This window comes from Manis pentadactyla, chromosome 14 (assembly GCF_030020395.1).
Source record: "Manis pentadactyla isolate mManPen7 chromosome 14, mManPen7.hap1, whole genome shotgun sequence".
NCBI lineage: Eukaryota > Metazoa > Chordata > Mammalia > Pholidota > Manidae > Manis > Manis pentadactyla.
This window is the reverse complement of record NC_080032.1, coordinates 86,179,527-86,195,472: the sequence shown is the minus strand read 5'-3', so window position 1 is coordinate 86,195,472 and position 15,946 is coordinate 86,179,527. Positions and strand designations below refer to the sequence as shown.

Here is a 15,946-nt window from a genome sequence, read left to right as displayed (position 1 = left end):
AAACAACTATATTGTATGTTTTGTTAAATCAGCATTTTACAAGGTCACAAACAGTAAAATTGTCTTTACTCGAAAACTCTTAACTTTAAAATTCATGACACACACCAAGTAGGTTTTCTTTTCCAAGTGCGTCTGTGTTAGAATGGCACTTGCTTCTTTTCAAAGAATTCTTCTAAAAAATTCAATATTTACCATACTATCAAAGAATAGTATTTATTAGGCCGTTTCATTTCCTGAGTAGGAAAGACTTAATAGCAGGCCTGCCCAGTTCAGGTAAGTCACAAATCACTTTCACCTTCATATGTTATATGCTCATTTATGTATGAAGAATAAGAAGTTTTAATTTTCCATGAATAAAGCTCATATAAATGCACGGAAAAGGATACTCGAGCTATTTAAAAATAAGGTTCTCATTTCAAGGTGTACATTTGTTTAGATTATTTTAACTATATAGACATACCTATACATTTTTTCTAGAATATTTTAAGAAATAGTTGGAATAAGAACTAATCATTGCACCTGATTTTTTTTTGAAGTTGTAGCTGAAGCAATTTGACTCTGTTTTTGCTGCTCCTTCTCCCCAGAATAAACCGTTATTTTCTATACCATCCAGTATTTCTATTTAGTTATTTCTGTGAGTTTGTCTTCCTAGTAAAGGTCAGGCTCCTTGAACTAAGGGAACATGTCTTTAATATTTGTTGTTTCATGATAGTGCTAGTTAGGTCTTGGGCATAGAGAATTTGATTATAAAATACAGAATTGCACTGAAGTTTAGAGGGAATTGCTATTTCCTAGTTAAAAAAAGACAGGTCTGAGATGTCATTGCACGAGGCTAACTGGCTGTTCAGTGTGGGTCTTGGAATGCCAATCAAGAATGAAAACCACCACAGTCAGGAGAACTGTAATATTTCTCATCAGCACAGGTCTGTTCTACCACACACTATATGAGAAGCTATCTTAAAATCAGAAGGTGACCTCTTGAGCATGAAATCAGAGCAGGCAGTGTTGCCAGATGAGCTAACTGACTATTGTCAGTCATCAAGGGAGGGTCAGACTGATGCGTGTCAGTCTCTGTGTAAAGAAAGGACTGCTTTCTACGAGGATGGAATTGTACAGAGGGGAGGTGGGGAGGCCTTTCTTATGCATGGTCCTGTATAGGTGTTACCAGATTTTTGTCTATCTACTTTCTTATTTCAGGCTTCATGCAAAATGATGCATCTCTTCCATTAACGTAGTATTTCTTCATGCAGGTTAGAGTTTAACTGATTTGGCCTCAGCTTTAGTTAATGCTATTTTGATGATCCTCTTTTAAGTCCCCACCTTTTAATTCGAATTTGAGGATGAGTGCTTACTAGAACAACTCGGGCAATTCACAGGTTAAAACTGCGATTAGGTTATTTCTAATTTATGCACTGAATTGCTCCACAGTTTCTTTCCAGGAATCTGCTTTCTACTTTGTTTTGGCTACATCTAGATTTACAGAATAGAAAGACACATTCAGGATTGTTAATCTAGCATAGACACAGGCGTAAGATTTACAGGCACCCTAGCAAACAACTCCACAGAGGGAAGAGGAACCCCCCGTGTAAAAGCTGATGAGGGGGTACGTGTGTGTAGGTTATTTTCTAAAATACCTCATGCAGAAAACAAAAATAGTTTTCTATAAATAAGTACAGTTATGTTTGGCTTTCTATCCTAGTTCTCTCTTCATTTGTAGGCATTGTCTCTCTTCATGTTAGTCTATGTACAGGAATTTTATTTTATACTCTAGTGGCTCAACTGATAGATAAAAAAGGAGGCCTTCCACATTTCCAGCGCTCATAGGAAAGTAAGTCATTTCTTCTGGACGTCTCCAGACAGTGTGAAATTTTGTAAAGAGCAGGGAAAGGATTGACTCCATTGGATTATTCTGTACCAGGCTGTGTGCTTCTATTCATTTACCTAATGTCTCTGAGCCTCAGTGGAGTTTTTATCTTTCTTCTTTTTTTAAAAAAATAAAACATCCTTTGCAATAATTATTTCATTTTACTTAACATGAATGTGCTTTGTATCTAATAGAAGTTAGGAAGGTAAAAATGCTACATTCTTATCATCAATCCAAACTTTATGATGCATTTTGATATTCATTGGTCTTTTGCTGTGTATCGTGTAAGAATATTTGCCTTGTCCAAACTTTTTTTTTCAGTTTGAATAAAGTCTGTTCTAGTCACATGAACAAAGTATAGATTGAAATCACATTGTTTTCTTTTAAATATGTATTTACCATAGTTTTTGGAGTCCCAGCCACACTACAGTATTTTGTGGTCATCCCTCTTTGATTTTTATGAACTCTGAAATCTGAAAGAGCTGAATTATATTTTTTCATGATAATGAGCAAAAAATTGGAGATACAAAAGAGTTGGGGAATCACCACATGAGGGGAGAAGTGCCTTTGTAAATATATATCACAGTAATTTCTCAAGTGGAAATGTTTTCATTTGCTGTTTACCAACCCTTGTTGGAGTTAGATGAGGTCTGCACTGGCGGCAGAGGATTATTTTAATTTGATTTCTGATGAGTGGTTTTGAAGCTGACTTAATTCCAAATGTAAATATGTCTGATGTTTTCCCTTATTTCCAGGAATATTTCAAGATAATATCTCCTTTTCTGTGTGTGTTGCAGTCTTCTGTTGACTATGTTTTTATTTTCTTAGCACCCAGTGATTCCATGGAAGCAGTAACTTAAGAACCTGAAGTGAGAAAGGATATCAGACTGAAATGAAACAAGGCTTTTCAAATATCGAGGGCAGTACAGATAAATGCACATGAGGATCGGTTCTGGTGGGGCAGTAGGACAGCTTAAACACGAGACTTTTATTAGAAGTATTAACCATAGAAATGTGATTTAACTATTACAAATTACTACCAATTAGTGGAAGATGCATGTGAAGCACAAATTTAGCTTTAGAACCGTCAAGTCGTCATTCGAGATAACCATATTTTTCAGACAAGGATATGGCTTCAAATCACAACTTTTTAGGAAAAAAAAATCAGTTTTAGATGGACCTTTTCCTAACTGACTGCTTTATTAATCAGAGCATATTGAACTTGACTTTTTTTCAATTCCTCAGGGTTATTGTTGTGAGCATAAAGTATAGAACGGCATTACTCTGACTGAAGGTAACAGGACACCCCAATTCCAAAGGAATCCAGACTTTCACACTTTCTGATTCAACATTTTTATTCTGTTGTAGATGTGGACGTGTCTGTAAAATAGAATAAATAGGTGCTAATCATGACCTTGCCTCCCTTTAAAAAATTTTTCCTCTCCTGAAAGAATCTGCAAGGAGTATCTGTACATTCATCTTAAATTCCCGAAGCAGCGGAGCAACTGAACCTCATCAGGGCAGATGCCAGTCAAGAGAAGGCGCTGCCCTGTCCCCTTCTGATTATATGGGCTAATGTGACCACGTGCTGTGCATCCCAGTTTTGAGTTAATAACAACTCACTATCGAAATAGTAATAACAACAATCGAAAAGCATTCCTGAGTATCAACATGCTGACGGATGAAGGGATAAAAGGAAACTTATAACAATTCTCTCAAAGAGATTTTACTCGTAGAATCCGGAGTCTTGTTATTGGCTAACTGCAGTGCAAGACTGAGCAATTAAGTCCCCCGGTCCCCCTGAACTAGTCGTGTTCAGTCTGAATAAGTACAAGCAGATCTTCAGCAAATTTTTATTCAGTTTTATGTACATCTATAATATATACATATATTACATATATATAAGATATAGACACATTTATGTATGTTCATATACATTTATATATTTACGTAAATATTTTGGCCTTGTATTCATCTATCATTTTCTGTTTTATTCAACAGAAATCTTCTTGACAGAGACACGTTTTCTAAATCTGATCCAAGTAAGTATATCTGTTACTTGCTTTTTGAAATTGTACTTACTTTATTTACTTGCTTTTGCAAAAAGTGCATGAAACTCACAGGTCTTGTTTAAATATTTGTTTTGAAGCCTGGAGAGAAGGGAGATGATCTCTAGCCCTCCACTGTCATCTAGCTGGGCCGCACTCTGCCTCAGGAGAGGGAGTTGCTTCGCATTGTGCAGTTGATTTTGGGAAAGTTCACTTTGAGATAAAACCGCATGGTGTGCCACATAGTAGAAACTGTATTTGAAGGACAACCCTTATGAGCCATAACTTAAGGGATTTAATCAGAGACTAATACTTTTCCTTTTGTAAATAAAAGCAATATGTAATGACATGTACCATGAAGTGAAATATAGAATATCTTGGGACAGTTGGATTGTTTGATTCCTAATTATAGAATATTGAAAATTGGAGATTACTTGTAAAACAAAAAAGACAGATTGAATTAGAAAGCAGCAGTATTAATGTATAAATCAACTGGTGGACCCAAACTAGTAGTATCTAGAAATTTATCTCCAGCAGCTTTTCATCTCTAGAGATGTGTGAACAAATGTGGGTTAATTATAGGGGGAAGGTTTTGTCAGGTATTAGAAGAATTCTTGAGGTAGTCATTTGGGAAAAGACATTATAATTTGTGGGTATTAAGAATTCCTGGGGCTCATTTAACCGTGGGTGGAACTTTTAGCCCCTTAATCTTCACCCTAAACCCTTAATCTGCTGTCTTGCAACTTCTTTTCATGGTTAACAGGATTTCGTACCTGTTCACAAATATGGAGGATGTGAGTTGCAAATATTAAATGTAGAGTGTGATTGGCTTCAGATTGTCCTTATGGTGGTTTTGAACATTGTAGGTGTATTAGGAAGAGGTTGACTTACGTCTTATGTCTAGTAACATACTGAAATGTTTCAAACTGCTAGACTGTACTTTAAAAACTTATCTGCCTCTGTAGCATAATGAAGATGAAGATATCAGCAAGTAATTATTACCTATTTTTTGTGCTCAGCTGAATGCATGTTAAAGTCTTAAAATCTGATACAGTTTTTGTTTCTTTATAAAAATTTTTAATCATTTGCTGATTTCCTAGCAATTTTCTGACAAGACTAAAATTAGGAATTAATTTTGATGTAGCTGTTGGACAGCTGTAATATAAATTATATACCCTCATATCTGATGTTTATAAAAGCCATTGATTGTTTTTTATTTCTTTTATAGTTTGTGTCTTATATGTACAAGGGATTGGAAATAAAGAATGGAGAGAGGTAAGAATTAAAAACCTTTGAAATACCACTGTGCTGGGAGATACGGTCTCAGTTATAATTTGATCAAGATGATACTTTCCTGACTTTAGTTATTTTAAGTCTTCCTCAACCCAAAGATTGAATTTTCTTTGTCATTTTATGAAAACACTCTTTGTATTTTATTTTGAATTATCCTCAATGTTTGGCTGATTTATGACTTTCCTATGTAATATTCTAGCCTTGAAACTTGCATTCTCCTCAGTCTAAATGCAATTTAATGTGTTGCAGTCCTCACATAATTGAAGTCTGTGGACTTGGTCTCACTTTTAGAGGTCAGTTGCTGATTTTCACAAAATATTACTTTAAAGGATTTGCAGTAGGGTGCCTGATCTCAACTATTACCTGATTTTTTGCCAGTTAGTAATTTATTATTTGAAAATAAAGTGGAAACTCATTTTCCTAATACAAATATACTCTGTTTAATGAAGTAAAAGCAAGGAGGCAGACATTATTATTTTAGTTAATTCATTTCCTAGAGTATCTCCACGTTCAAATGGGAGGGGAGGAAGCAAGTTAAAATAAAATAATAGGCAGCCATCTGCTCGTAGTTGCTGGTTAGCCCAGGAAGGTAGCGCGCTGTTTAAATGAGGTTACGGTTTCTGGCGAGATTTCCCCAGTGAGATTTGTGCTGATTATCATATATTGCTTAGCAGCCAGCCGTTTTACCAGTGTGTCTTAACTGCAGGACAGAGGGTTAGGGCACATCACCATAATTTATTCTCAAAACTGGGAGCATAAACTGATTCAAGAGTTGCCCCTGCTGATAAGGGGTCAGTGGGATACTGAGCACCAAGTTTCTCATATTCATCTGCTTCTCTACATTCCCACATGGTTATTCAATATTTATCCCTAACTCTACTTATCCAAATGTAAACTCATGATCCTCACCCTATACCTGCTTCCTCTTTTCTCCCCATACAGCTGATAACATGACCAGCCAAAATCTCCAACTGCAGTTTTTGGTTTTCTCTCCCACACCTTCCTTATTTAATCACTTATCAGTGATATCAATTCTCTCTCAATAAAAAAAAAAACCACCTCCCCTCAGAGGAGCCAACTTCTTTGTTCAGACCCATGTTATCTTTTGTCTTCCCTGTTGCAACATTCTCCTATCCAAGTCCATGCCTTTCTCTCTCTTGTTCCTCTGTCTAAATCATCCTTTGATTCTTTTGCTAAAAGACAGGTTGTCTCTTGTCCCTCACTCTAGAGTTCCCTTTGTCAAAGGCCTGGGACAACCCGATGGAAGTGGTGACACAGGAGTCAGGCCAGATGGGGATGGGCATTTACCAGGAATGCTCAGAAAATCACATTCCTTGAGGGACCAGTACAGGAACTGAGATAAGTGTCTGTAACGTGTAGGCCCAGGCATATGGCCCAATGCAAACCCCCTAATGATGAGGCTTTATTATTGCCTAGGCAATAAGATACAAATTTTTTACTGTATTTACAGGGTCTTTCATAATAACAACTAACTGCTATTCTAAGCCCTTTAGATATATTGACTCGTTTATACAGCAACCTTAAGAGATAGATGCTATTATAGTTCTTATTTTACCCAGGAGGAAACTGAAGCCCAGAGAGCTTCAGTGACATGGCCAAAGTTACCCAGTTGTGAATAACAAGGTGGGGATTTCAGCCCAGGCTGTCTGGCTCCTGACTACCTGTTACCAGGGCCGTGTCCCTTTGCAGAATCCTTACCTGATCCCAATCTTCACATTCTGTTCTTATTAATGGAAAGTCCTTTTATAAATTGATCTTTGGGGCTTAATTCTTACTTTCTTAAACTTGACTCTGAATGAAAGACAAGTAGGAGAGGAGGCCTACTATTCAGGGAAAAGGTATTATATTAAAATAAAACAGAAAATAAAGTATTTTGCCTGTTTATTTTTTCTTGAAGGAATAGAAAGAATTAGTACTCATTGGGGGTATAAAAACAAAGTAGAAATTGAGGAAGTGGTGAGAAATGGGACCCAGAGTTACAGAGAGTGGCTAGGAGCAGATGGATGAAGATGGGTAGATACCTGTTAAGAGGCAATTTCAATAGATAGCATTTCAAAGGAATTAAAAGTGTTAAGAACTAGAGTCTTCTGGAAGAATAGAAAGGAAATGCCAGATGCAAGAGACAAGCATTTTGGAGCTAAAAACCATTGTATTTAGCTGGATAAAGGAAAGGAGTAAAAAATGAAATATACTGTATGTATATTGTTAAGTCCCCACAAAACCACTTGAGAAAGGCAGTATCCTTATTTCGAGAGCCATTAGGATGCAGTGGTTAAGGGAGCACATTTCGCCTCTGTTTCCCCATTTGTAACATGGGAAGGGATGATAATAATTCCGGCTCACGACAGGGTTAAATGTGAACCATGATACAGTGTCTGTGCGTAGCAAGCATTATATGACTAAAAATACATTGGAACTCTAAGAGATCAAAAACTTTTATAAGGATAACAAAACTCGTTAGTATCAGTAAGTAAATTTCTGCATTATAAAATTCTGTGATTCTTCATTGTAAAGCCCAGCAGTTGATGGGAAAATGACCTATGGGATTTACTTGGCTGCAAGCGTAGTACGAAGCTGTGATGTTAACACAGCTGTTAAAAAGCTAATGTAATCCGAGGATGCACTGATAGGTGGGCAGTGCTTACATCAAAGAAGATAATGCTATGATGTTGAACTGCATGAAATTGTCATTTTTGTGGGTCAGAAATGGTTGAGTGGTGGCAATTTCATATGATTCAATCAAATACTATTGTATATTGCCCTGGCGGAAGCAAATCTGGAATGTTACTTTTCAATTCTGCATTTGAGGCCATCCAAGTGCCACGTATTTGAGGAGGGCTACCATCTTAAAGAAAGGGACAGAGTTCTGTGCCATATGAATGAAGGAAGGTTTAATCTGGAAAATGCAAAGACCATAACTAGTCATAATAATTGTATTCCAAACTCTTAAAAGTATTTTCACTTGGAAATGTGGGTACACTTACTTGATGTTGAACAAAAAAGAGGAAACAAAGAATCTGGCCCAAAGGCAGTTTGAATATCCTGCAGTAGAGTGGGTTCCTAGGACTGTAGGGGATATTCTGCTACTGGAAGCATTCAAACAGGGACTGGACCCATTGATCAGGAAAGAAATTGAACTCAGTTCGGCTCTAATTTCTTGCAAGTCTGTTATTTTATGAGGCTGCAGAGTTCAAAGGAGTTTTCTAGTCATTTATGAATTCTTCCAATTATTTCACAAGATAATAATGAAAACCACTCTGATAATTACTCTAAGGATATTTGAAATCAGACAAAAGAACATTATTGATGCTTTATTAATAATTTAAAACATATCCAACCTTTTGTCAATTTGATGTATTTATTGTATTCCTATTATGAGGCTGCAGTGGTAGATCAAATTTTTAAATAGTATTTCTTCCTCAAGGAGCATGTAATATAGTTGGAGAGTTTTATGAGCAACTTCAGTGTGTCTATACAATCAATTTACTGATTTAGGTATTACCACTACACTATGTCAGTAGTGTAGTCATTGTGTTTGAATTTCGATGTACTTTGGAAAAGTAGGTAGTACCTAACCATAGGATTTTATTTTCTAGGATAAATTACTTCTAGATAGTAAAGAAGAATAAACAAAGAAAAGAGAGTTTAAAATGTGTTGAAACAAATGGTGCAAATAAAGGGATAGAAAAAGTATTTAAAATTAATCTGTTGAAATTTGCATTCCAAAATTATATCTGACACTCAGAATTACCTGAATATCTTCAGGAAATTCTGTCTAATGACTGTAACCTATCAAAAGCTCTTGAAGTAATTGATTTTTTTAAACTAAAATGGTATTTCACTGCAAAACAATTTTGGAATGAGAAATGATACTTAAGTGCTATGAATTATGAAAACATGAAAACCTCTTAGTGGCAAGTGGAAACAGCAAAGTAACATGGGGTTGCACACTTAACTTTGAGAGGTTCTGAAAATGTTGCAATTAACTTCCTTGAGTTGAATTTTAGTTATATATAGGTAATCTATTTTGTGAGTTACTTTTAAACACTTGAAAGTTCCATATTCCCTGTTAGTATGTGATGAAAGAAAGCAAGTGAAGTTTATATACATATGTATATCTTTGTGGTGGGAACTTTAAAATTCTAATCTCTTAGCAGCTTTCAAATATGCAATATAGTATCATTAATTGTAGCCACTATTCTGTACACGATCTCTCCAGAACTTACTCATCTTACTTGTCTTTCTCAGTCTCACTTAGTTCACTTAGCATATGCCTTCAGGGTTCATCCATCTAGTCACAAGTGATAGGATTTCCTTCTGGTTTTATAGCTGAAAAATCATTTATTGTTTTATCTGTTTATGTGTATATTTTTTCTTTGGAAAAAATATTCGGGTCCTCCAACCATTTTTTAAATTGGATTTCTTTTTGCTATTGAGTTGTATGAGTTGTTCATATATTTGGGATGCTAACCCCTTATCAGATACAAGATTTGCAGATGTTTTCTCCCATTTGGTAGGCTACCTTTTTCATTGCTGATGGTGTCCTTTGCTGTGCAGAAGCTGTTCAGTTTGATGTCATCCCACTTGTTTATTTTTGCTTTTGGTGTCAAATCCAAGAACTCAGCATCAAGACCGATGTTGAGCTTACCACCTATCTTTTTCTTTTTGGAGTTTTATGGTTTCAGGTCTTATTTTCAAGCCTTTAATCCATTTTGAGTTAATTTTCGTGTGTGGTGTAAGAGAGCGGTCGAGTTTCATTCTTTTGCATGTGGCTGTTCAGTTTTCTCACTATTTACTGAAGAGACTATCTTTTCTCCATTGTATGTACTTTGCTCTTTTGTCATAGTTTAATTGACCATATATGTAGGAGTTCATTTCTGGGCTCTCTATTCTGTTCATTGAGCTATGTGGCAGTTCTTAATGCCAATACCATACTGTTTTCATTGCTATTAACTTTGCAATATAGTTTAAAATTAGGTAGCATGATGCTTCCATAGGTATGCATATTTTATCTTTAGTAGATACTGCCAAATCATTTTCCAGAATCTTCTATCTGTCTGTCTCATTGTAGTATATCCTTGCCAGTGCTTTGTATTGTCAGTCTCTTTAGTATTTCCATCTGGTCAGTGTGTAAAGATATCTTGTTTGGATTTTTAGCTTCCTGATAATTAATGTAGCTGAGCACCCTTTGGTAGGCCTAATGGCCATTCAGCTGTCCTTTTACGAGGTACATGTGCAGGTGTTTTTCCTATTTTCATATTGATTTTAGGAGTTATTTATATATGCAGGGTAGGAATTTTTTTGCTTATATGTTTTACAAATATCTTCTCCCCTTTTATAGTGTTTTATAGGAATTTTTACTCTCTGAACCATGTATTTTGGTAAGCAGAAGTTCTTAATTTTAATTTAGTTCAGTGTAGTAATCTGTTTCTTTATGAGCTGTGCTTTTGTTCTGTGTGAGGAATCTCTCTTATCTGAAGGCTGTAATGATGTTCCCCAATATTATATTCTAGAAGTTTTATTATTTCAACTTTCATATTTATATCTGCAATTGCTCTGGGCTTAATTTTTGTATATAGTTTGTGGTAAAATTTACTTTGATTCCCTATGGTATCTAACTGACCCAGGAGCATTTATTGAAGAGATTTCCTTTTTCTATGCACAATCCTATCGCCTTTGTCATAAATGAAATGGCTTTGTATGTGAGGGCCTTGTTAAGGATTCTACTGTGTCACACCACTCTGTTTTAGTAATTAGATCTGGTTGTGCTTTCTAGGTTTTTATTTTCCTTCATGTTTTTCTAGGCCAGTGGTCAGCAATATTTTTCTGTAAAGGACCAGATGCAAATAGGGGCTGAGGAAGTTCTTTAGATTAGGTGGCCCTTACAGCCTCTCCAGTCATCGTGATGTGAAAAGCAGCCATAGATGAGGCATGAATGGTTGATTATGGCTGTGCTCCAGTGAACCTTAATTTAAAAAACAGTCAGCAGGCCAGATTTGGCTCAGGGACTATGATTTTTTGAACCCTGCTTTAGGATGTTCGGCATCTCCACAGAAATTTGGGGATTTATTTGTCAGTTTATGCACACACACATGCTATGGGATTTGAGACTGCACTTAAACTGTAGATACAATTTGAGAGAATTGAAATATGTAAACTCATATGGCTTACAATCTATGACTGTGGCTACCCCTCTCATTATTTAAGTTTTCTTTAGTTTCTCTTCATAATATTTTAGTTTTCTATGTTGAGGTCTTTTACATCTTTAATTGGATTTACCACTAGTGATTGATATTTTTTGATGCTAATGTAACTCAATTTTTCATCTTTTTATTGTGGTATATAAAATATCATTTAGTTTTTAGATAATAACTCTGAAGTGACCTTGCTCAACTTACTTAAAAGAATAGTTGTTGATTTTTAAAAGTTCTCTTCACAAACTATGGTGATTTGCACTTAAGAATTCTATTTTTTCCTATCTAATGATAGTTATTGTACTGACAGATTTTTTTTATTAAGGTATCATTAATATACAGTCTTATGAAGTTTTCACATGAAAAACAATGTGATTACTACATTCACCCATATTATCGAGTCCCCCAATACCCCATTAAAGTCCCTGTCCATCAGTGTAGTAAGATACCACAGAGTCACTACTCTGACAAGTATTTCTTAAATAGTGTTGAATAAAAGTGGTGATAGGAGGCATCCTTGCCCTGTTCCTGATCCTAGGGGTAAAGTTTTCATATATTTGCATCTGTGGACATGATGATATGATTTTTCCTTATTCTGTTAATGTGGCAAATTACATGCTTGGTTTTCAGTATTAAGATAGATGTATTTCTGGAATAAATCCAGTTGATTCATGCTATCATTTTACTTTTTACAATTCTACTTCTTAATATTTGCTACTAAAGCATTCTGAGCTTGGCTTTTTCTTTGTGGGACATTTTAATTTCAGATTCATTTTCTTTCTTACACATATGTCTATTTAGGATTTCATTTTCCTCTTCTGTCAATTTTGTGTGATATGTTTTCCCAAGAATTTTTCCACTTCACTCAAATTTTCAAATTTATTGGCATAAAGTTGCTTATAATATACTCTTTTAATATGTTTAATTTCTTTAGGCTCTATAATAATGCCCCATTTTACTTCCTAATATTTTCCATATATTTACTCTTTCAGGTGCTTTTCATTTTTTCCTATATTTGCATGTTTCTTTCAAAGATCATTTTTTATTCTGTATGAAGAAATCCCTTTAAAGTTTCCAGTAGTGCAGTTTTGCAGTTATGTTATCACATTGTCTCAATTGTTTTTGGAGGGGTGAGTCTTTATTTTACATTCATTTTTCTCTTTTGTTTATAGGAAAAAATACACAAAATGATACCAAAAGATGAAAAACATAGTGAGTTATTATAGGGAAAACACACATATACCCATTAGCAAGGTCAAGAAATAGAACTTTGCCAGCCAGCCACCCCAGAATTTCTTTCCATGGTTCTCCCAATCAGACTACTCTCTGTTTTCAAAGAGTACTGACTTGTGTGTGTGTGTGTGTGTGTGTGTGTGTGTGTGTGTGTGTGTGGTTTTACCATCCAAGTGTACATCTCTCAATATTACAGTTTAGTCTCATATATTTAAAACAATATTGGTATGTATTTTCTGTCTCATTTAATCTACAACTTTCCCTCCATTCCTTTGTTTTTCTATAACTTACCCCCTAGAGAATCTGGACCATCTGACCTATAGTACCACAGTTGGGATCTCATTGACTGCATGCTTAGGGTGTACTTCGTCATGTTTTTCTGTTTTTGTATTTCTACAATTTGACAGATTGAATAAAAAGGTTGATCAGATATAGGTTCAATACTTTCAGCAAATCTGTTGGTGTTGGTGTGAGTCTTCATTAGGAGGCAAATAATGTCCTGTTTTCGTTCTTTTTTTTGGTGTTTAGTACCCACTGATGCTCAGTGCCTCAACCACTGGGGTTTTTCACCTGCTAGTTGGCATGTTGCACTGTGTCAACTGTGTCAGATCAAGCTGACCCTGCAGGCTTTATTGTCTCCCTTTTAGCCCTGCTGTAGTCCTGTTTATATAAGTAATGCTCACCACCACTCCATATGTCAATATCTCCCTAGTAATTTTGGTTAACTAAGCTCAGTCTATAGTAGATTCTTTAGAAAAGTTCATGCAAACAAAATTCCCCTGCTTCTTGTATGTTGATAGCAATTTGTGCCCTTTAAATAAGAAGATATAAAACCTTTGATCATATCAGTTTCTTTCCTTAGGTATGTTAAATATGTTATTCCATTTTTTTCAGCCACGAAGCATTTCTCTCAGAAAAGTCTGATGTAAATCTAATTATATTTTTCTTTAAGTCATATGCTAATTAACTGCAGTTTTTAAGACCTGTTGACTTTTTGCTTTGATTTTCTTCACAGACTTCTATTATTGTATGTTGGCTCCCCTGTGCCTGTATTCAATATTTGCTACTTTCTCTCAACTATGTTCATCCTTTTTTTTTTAAATGTCTTTTTCGTTCTTAAAAAGAAAAATGTTTCCAACTTCCATTAAGGCTTTATGTATTGTGCTTATTTCCTTTTGTGTCCTTATTAGTTTAGGTCCTTTCTGAAATGTCTTATTTCTTTTTACTTCTTTTATTTCCTTGATTTCTATTACCTCCTTTCTCAGTATTGCTAATTCTGATTCTGTTATTCTTTCCTGTCTTCTATAATTTACTGTATGTGTTCGCTTCTATTTGAAATACTGTATTACAGTTTGGGTCTGGTTTTTTAGTATATTTTTTGATAGTCTTTCATTCTTTTAAAGATATTATTCTGCTGTATAATCTGCTTTTTTAAATGGCAGTTTTGTATGAAATTGGACCTGATACTATTAGTTTTTTAGAGTTTAGAAGGAATCTTCTGTTCAGTTGTGAGTCTTAAAAACTTTGACTATTGTTGCTGAGATTTCCTGGCTCTGTTTTTCTCTCCATTTTTATCTGGATTTTCTCTTTTCTTTGTCACTGTTTGTTCCAAGCAAACACTGGGCTCACATTAATTCACTTCCCTTCTCATTTGGACTCTTGGCATCCTTACAACAATAGCAAACAATAAATTTTTGTATTTCATCTACCTTTTCTGGTTCTCAGCAGGATGTTGCTCTGTTGCCAGCATCTCTGTTAGCACTGGAGGCGGAAGTCCTCATGACTGATAATAATTGCTGAACATGTAGAAGAAGAATTAGAGATAACTTGAGACCCTGGATGATTTTTATATTTCTCCAGAGTGGGTTGATTTTTGCTTCTGGGGAGATGGCGGGGCTGGGAAAATTCACCTTAACACAATGAAAGATTGACTGACTCTCAGCTGAGCTCCATTTCTCCTGAGGACTGTCTTCCAATTATCGTTATTCCTTGGTGTAGCCTTTTGGAGTTAGCTTTGAATACGTAAAGTTCAGTATTGCCTACTTTTTAATGAATGTCAGTCAACAACATTTATTGGACATCTGTGTGTAGACCTACTCTTAAATATTCAAGGACTCAGAGTTAGTGCGAATGCATTTTATTTTCAACTGAATTTAGATAATCTAAATAAAATAATCGAATCTAAAATAATTGGTCATATTAAGAATAATCTCAATTCATTTGAAAAATAATTTTGTCTCACATAAATGAAAATCTAACTGATATGTGATAAAATTAACCTATATTTCCTAATAAGGAACTCCTAGATAAATTGTCCACCATTGCTTTCCTCTTCAGATGGTAAAACATCTCACTAATCACAGAATTAATAGTAAACAATGCAGCATGGTGAAAGAAGTTCCTTAAAATATTGTTATTTTTTAGAGTGTGACTTAATATTTAAATGCTTTAAATATTATAGCATATAGGTTTTAAAATCTATAATTTATATTCTGATTTTAAAAATTAATGGCATTTAGTCCTTTCTATGTTTTATGAATAACTATTATAGAGGTGCGATTAAGGTTTCCCTTTTTTTGATTTAGGTCAATTCCTAAAAATACAAGGTCCTAAAAAGTGAGTTGAAAGCCCCTTCTGTGAAATCCTGTCTTAACTGAGAATATTAAGAAGGAAGTTAGTACTCGTGTGTGTGTGTGCACTTCAGATGATCAATTTGTAAAAAAAAAAATGTCTTGAATAAAGAGTTACATGACAGAACTCTATTTCTTTCCCTCAGAGGAAGAGGTCCATGGCTTCTCTGGTAATTCCACTGTTTAACTCCTAAGAGGAAGTGCATAAGAATATAAATCTTCAATTTTGGTTGTATGTGTTCATGTGTATGTGCGTGTGTGTGTGCATGCCTGTGTTTACACTTTGTATCCTTTAGGCAGATTAGATATGTATAGTCCTGAACTGAGGGTTTTTTTTTAATTGAGTTTATCTCAATGCTCTGCCTGTCCCACTCAGTTTATCTAGTCTTCTTGTCTAATCTCTGGAGACAGTCCTCTGTATAACACCAATACTGAGGTTTAATTTTAATGTAATAACTGAATTGAAGATGTGACTAGTCCAGATGACCTTTTTCTTTCATCACTTTCACTTCAGTTGACAAATGAATATGAGCCTGGGTGGTTGTTCTTGGCCTTCAAAAAATACATTATACCTTTCTGAACATTTTTCTCAAAACGGAGTTCATCTGCCAGGTGCCAAAAATAGATGAATGTTCTTTCCAGTACTGCTCCTCTGAAGCAGTT

The 15,946-nt window shown here is 35.0% G+C and overlaps 1 protein-coding gene across 3 annotated transcripts in view; it reads left to right on the top strand.

The window, feature by feature from the left end:
* CPNE8 (copine 8) overlaps positions 1-15,946 on the top strand; it is a 164,185-nt gene that overhangs the window by 23,350 nt on the left and 124,889 nt on the right. For 2 of the 3 annotated variants that reach the window (XM_036889385.2, XM_036889386.2), the window contains exons 2-3: positions 3,866-3,906; positions 5,141-5,187. In XM_036889385.2, coding sequence (XP_036745280.2) covers positions 3,866-3,906; positions 5,141-5,187 — 88 coding nt within the window. Of the gene's footprint in view, positions 1-3,865; positions 3,907-5,140; positions 5,188-15,946 lie in introns of those variants that run through there. The other variant, XM_036889387.2, reaches the window with a different exon arrangement.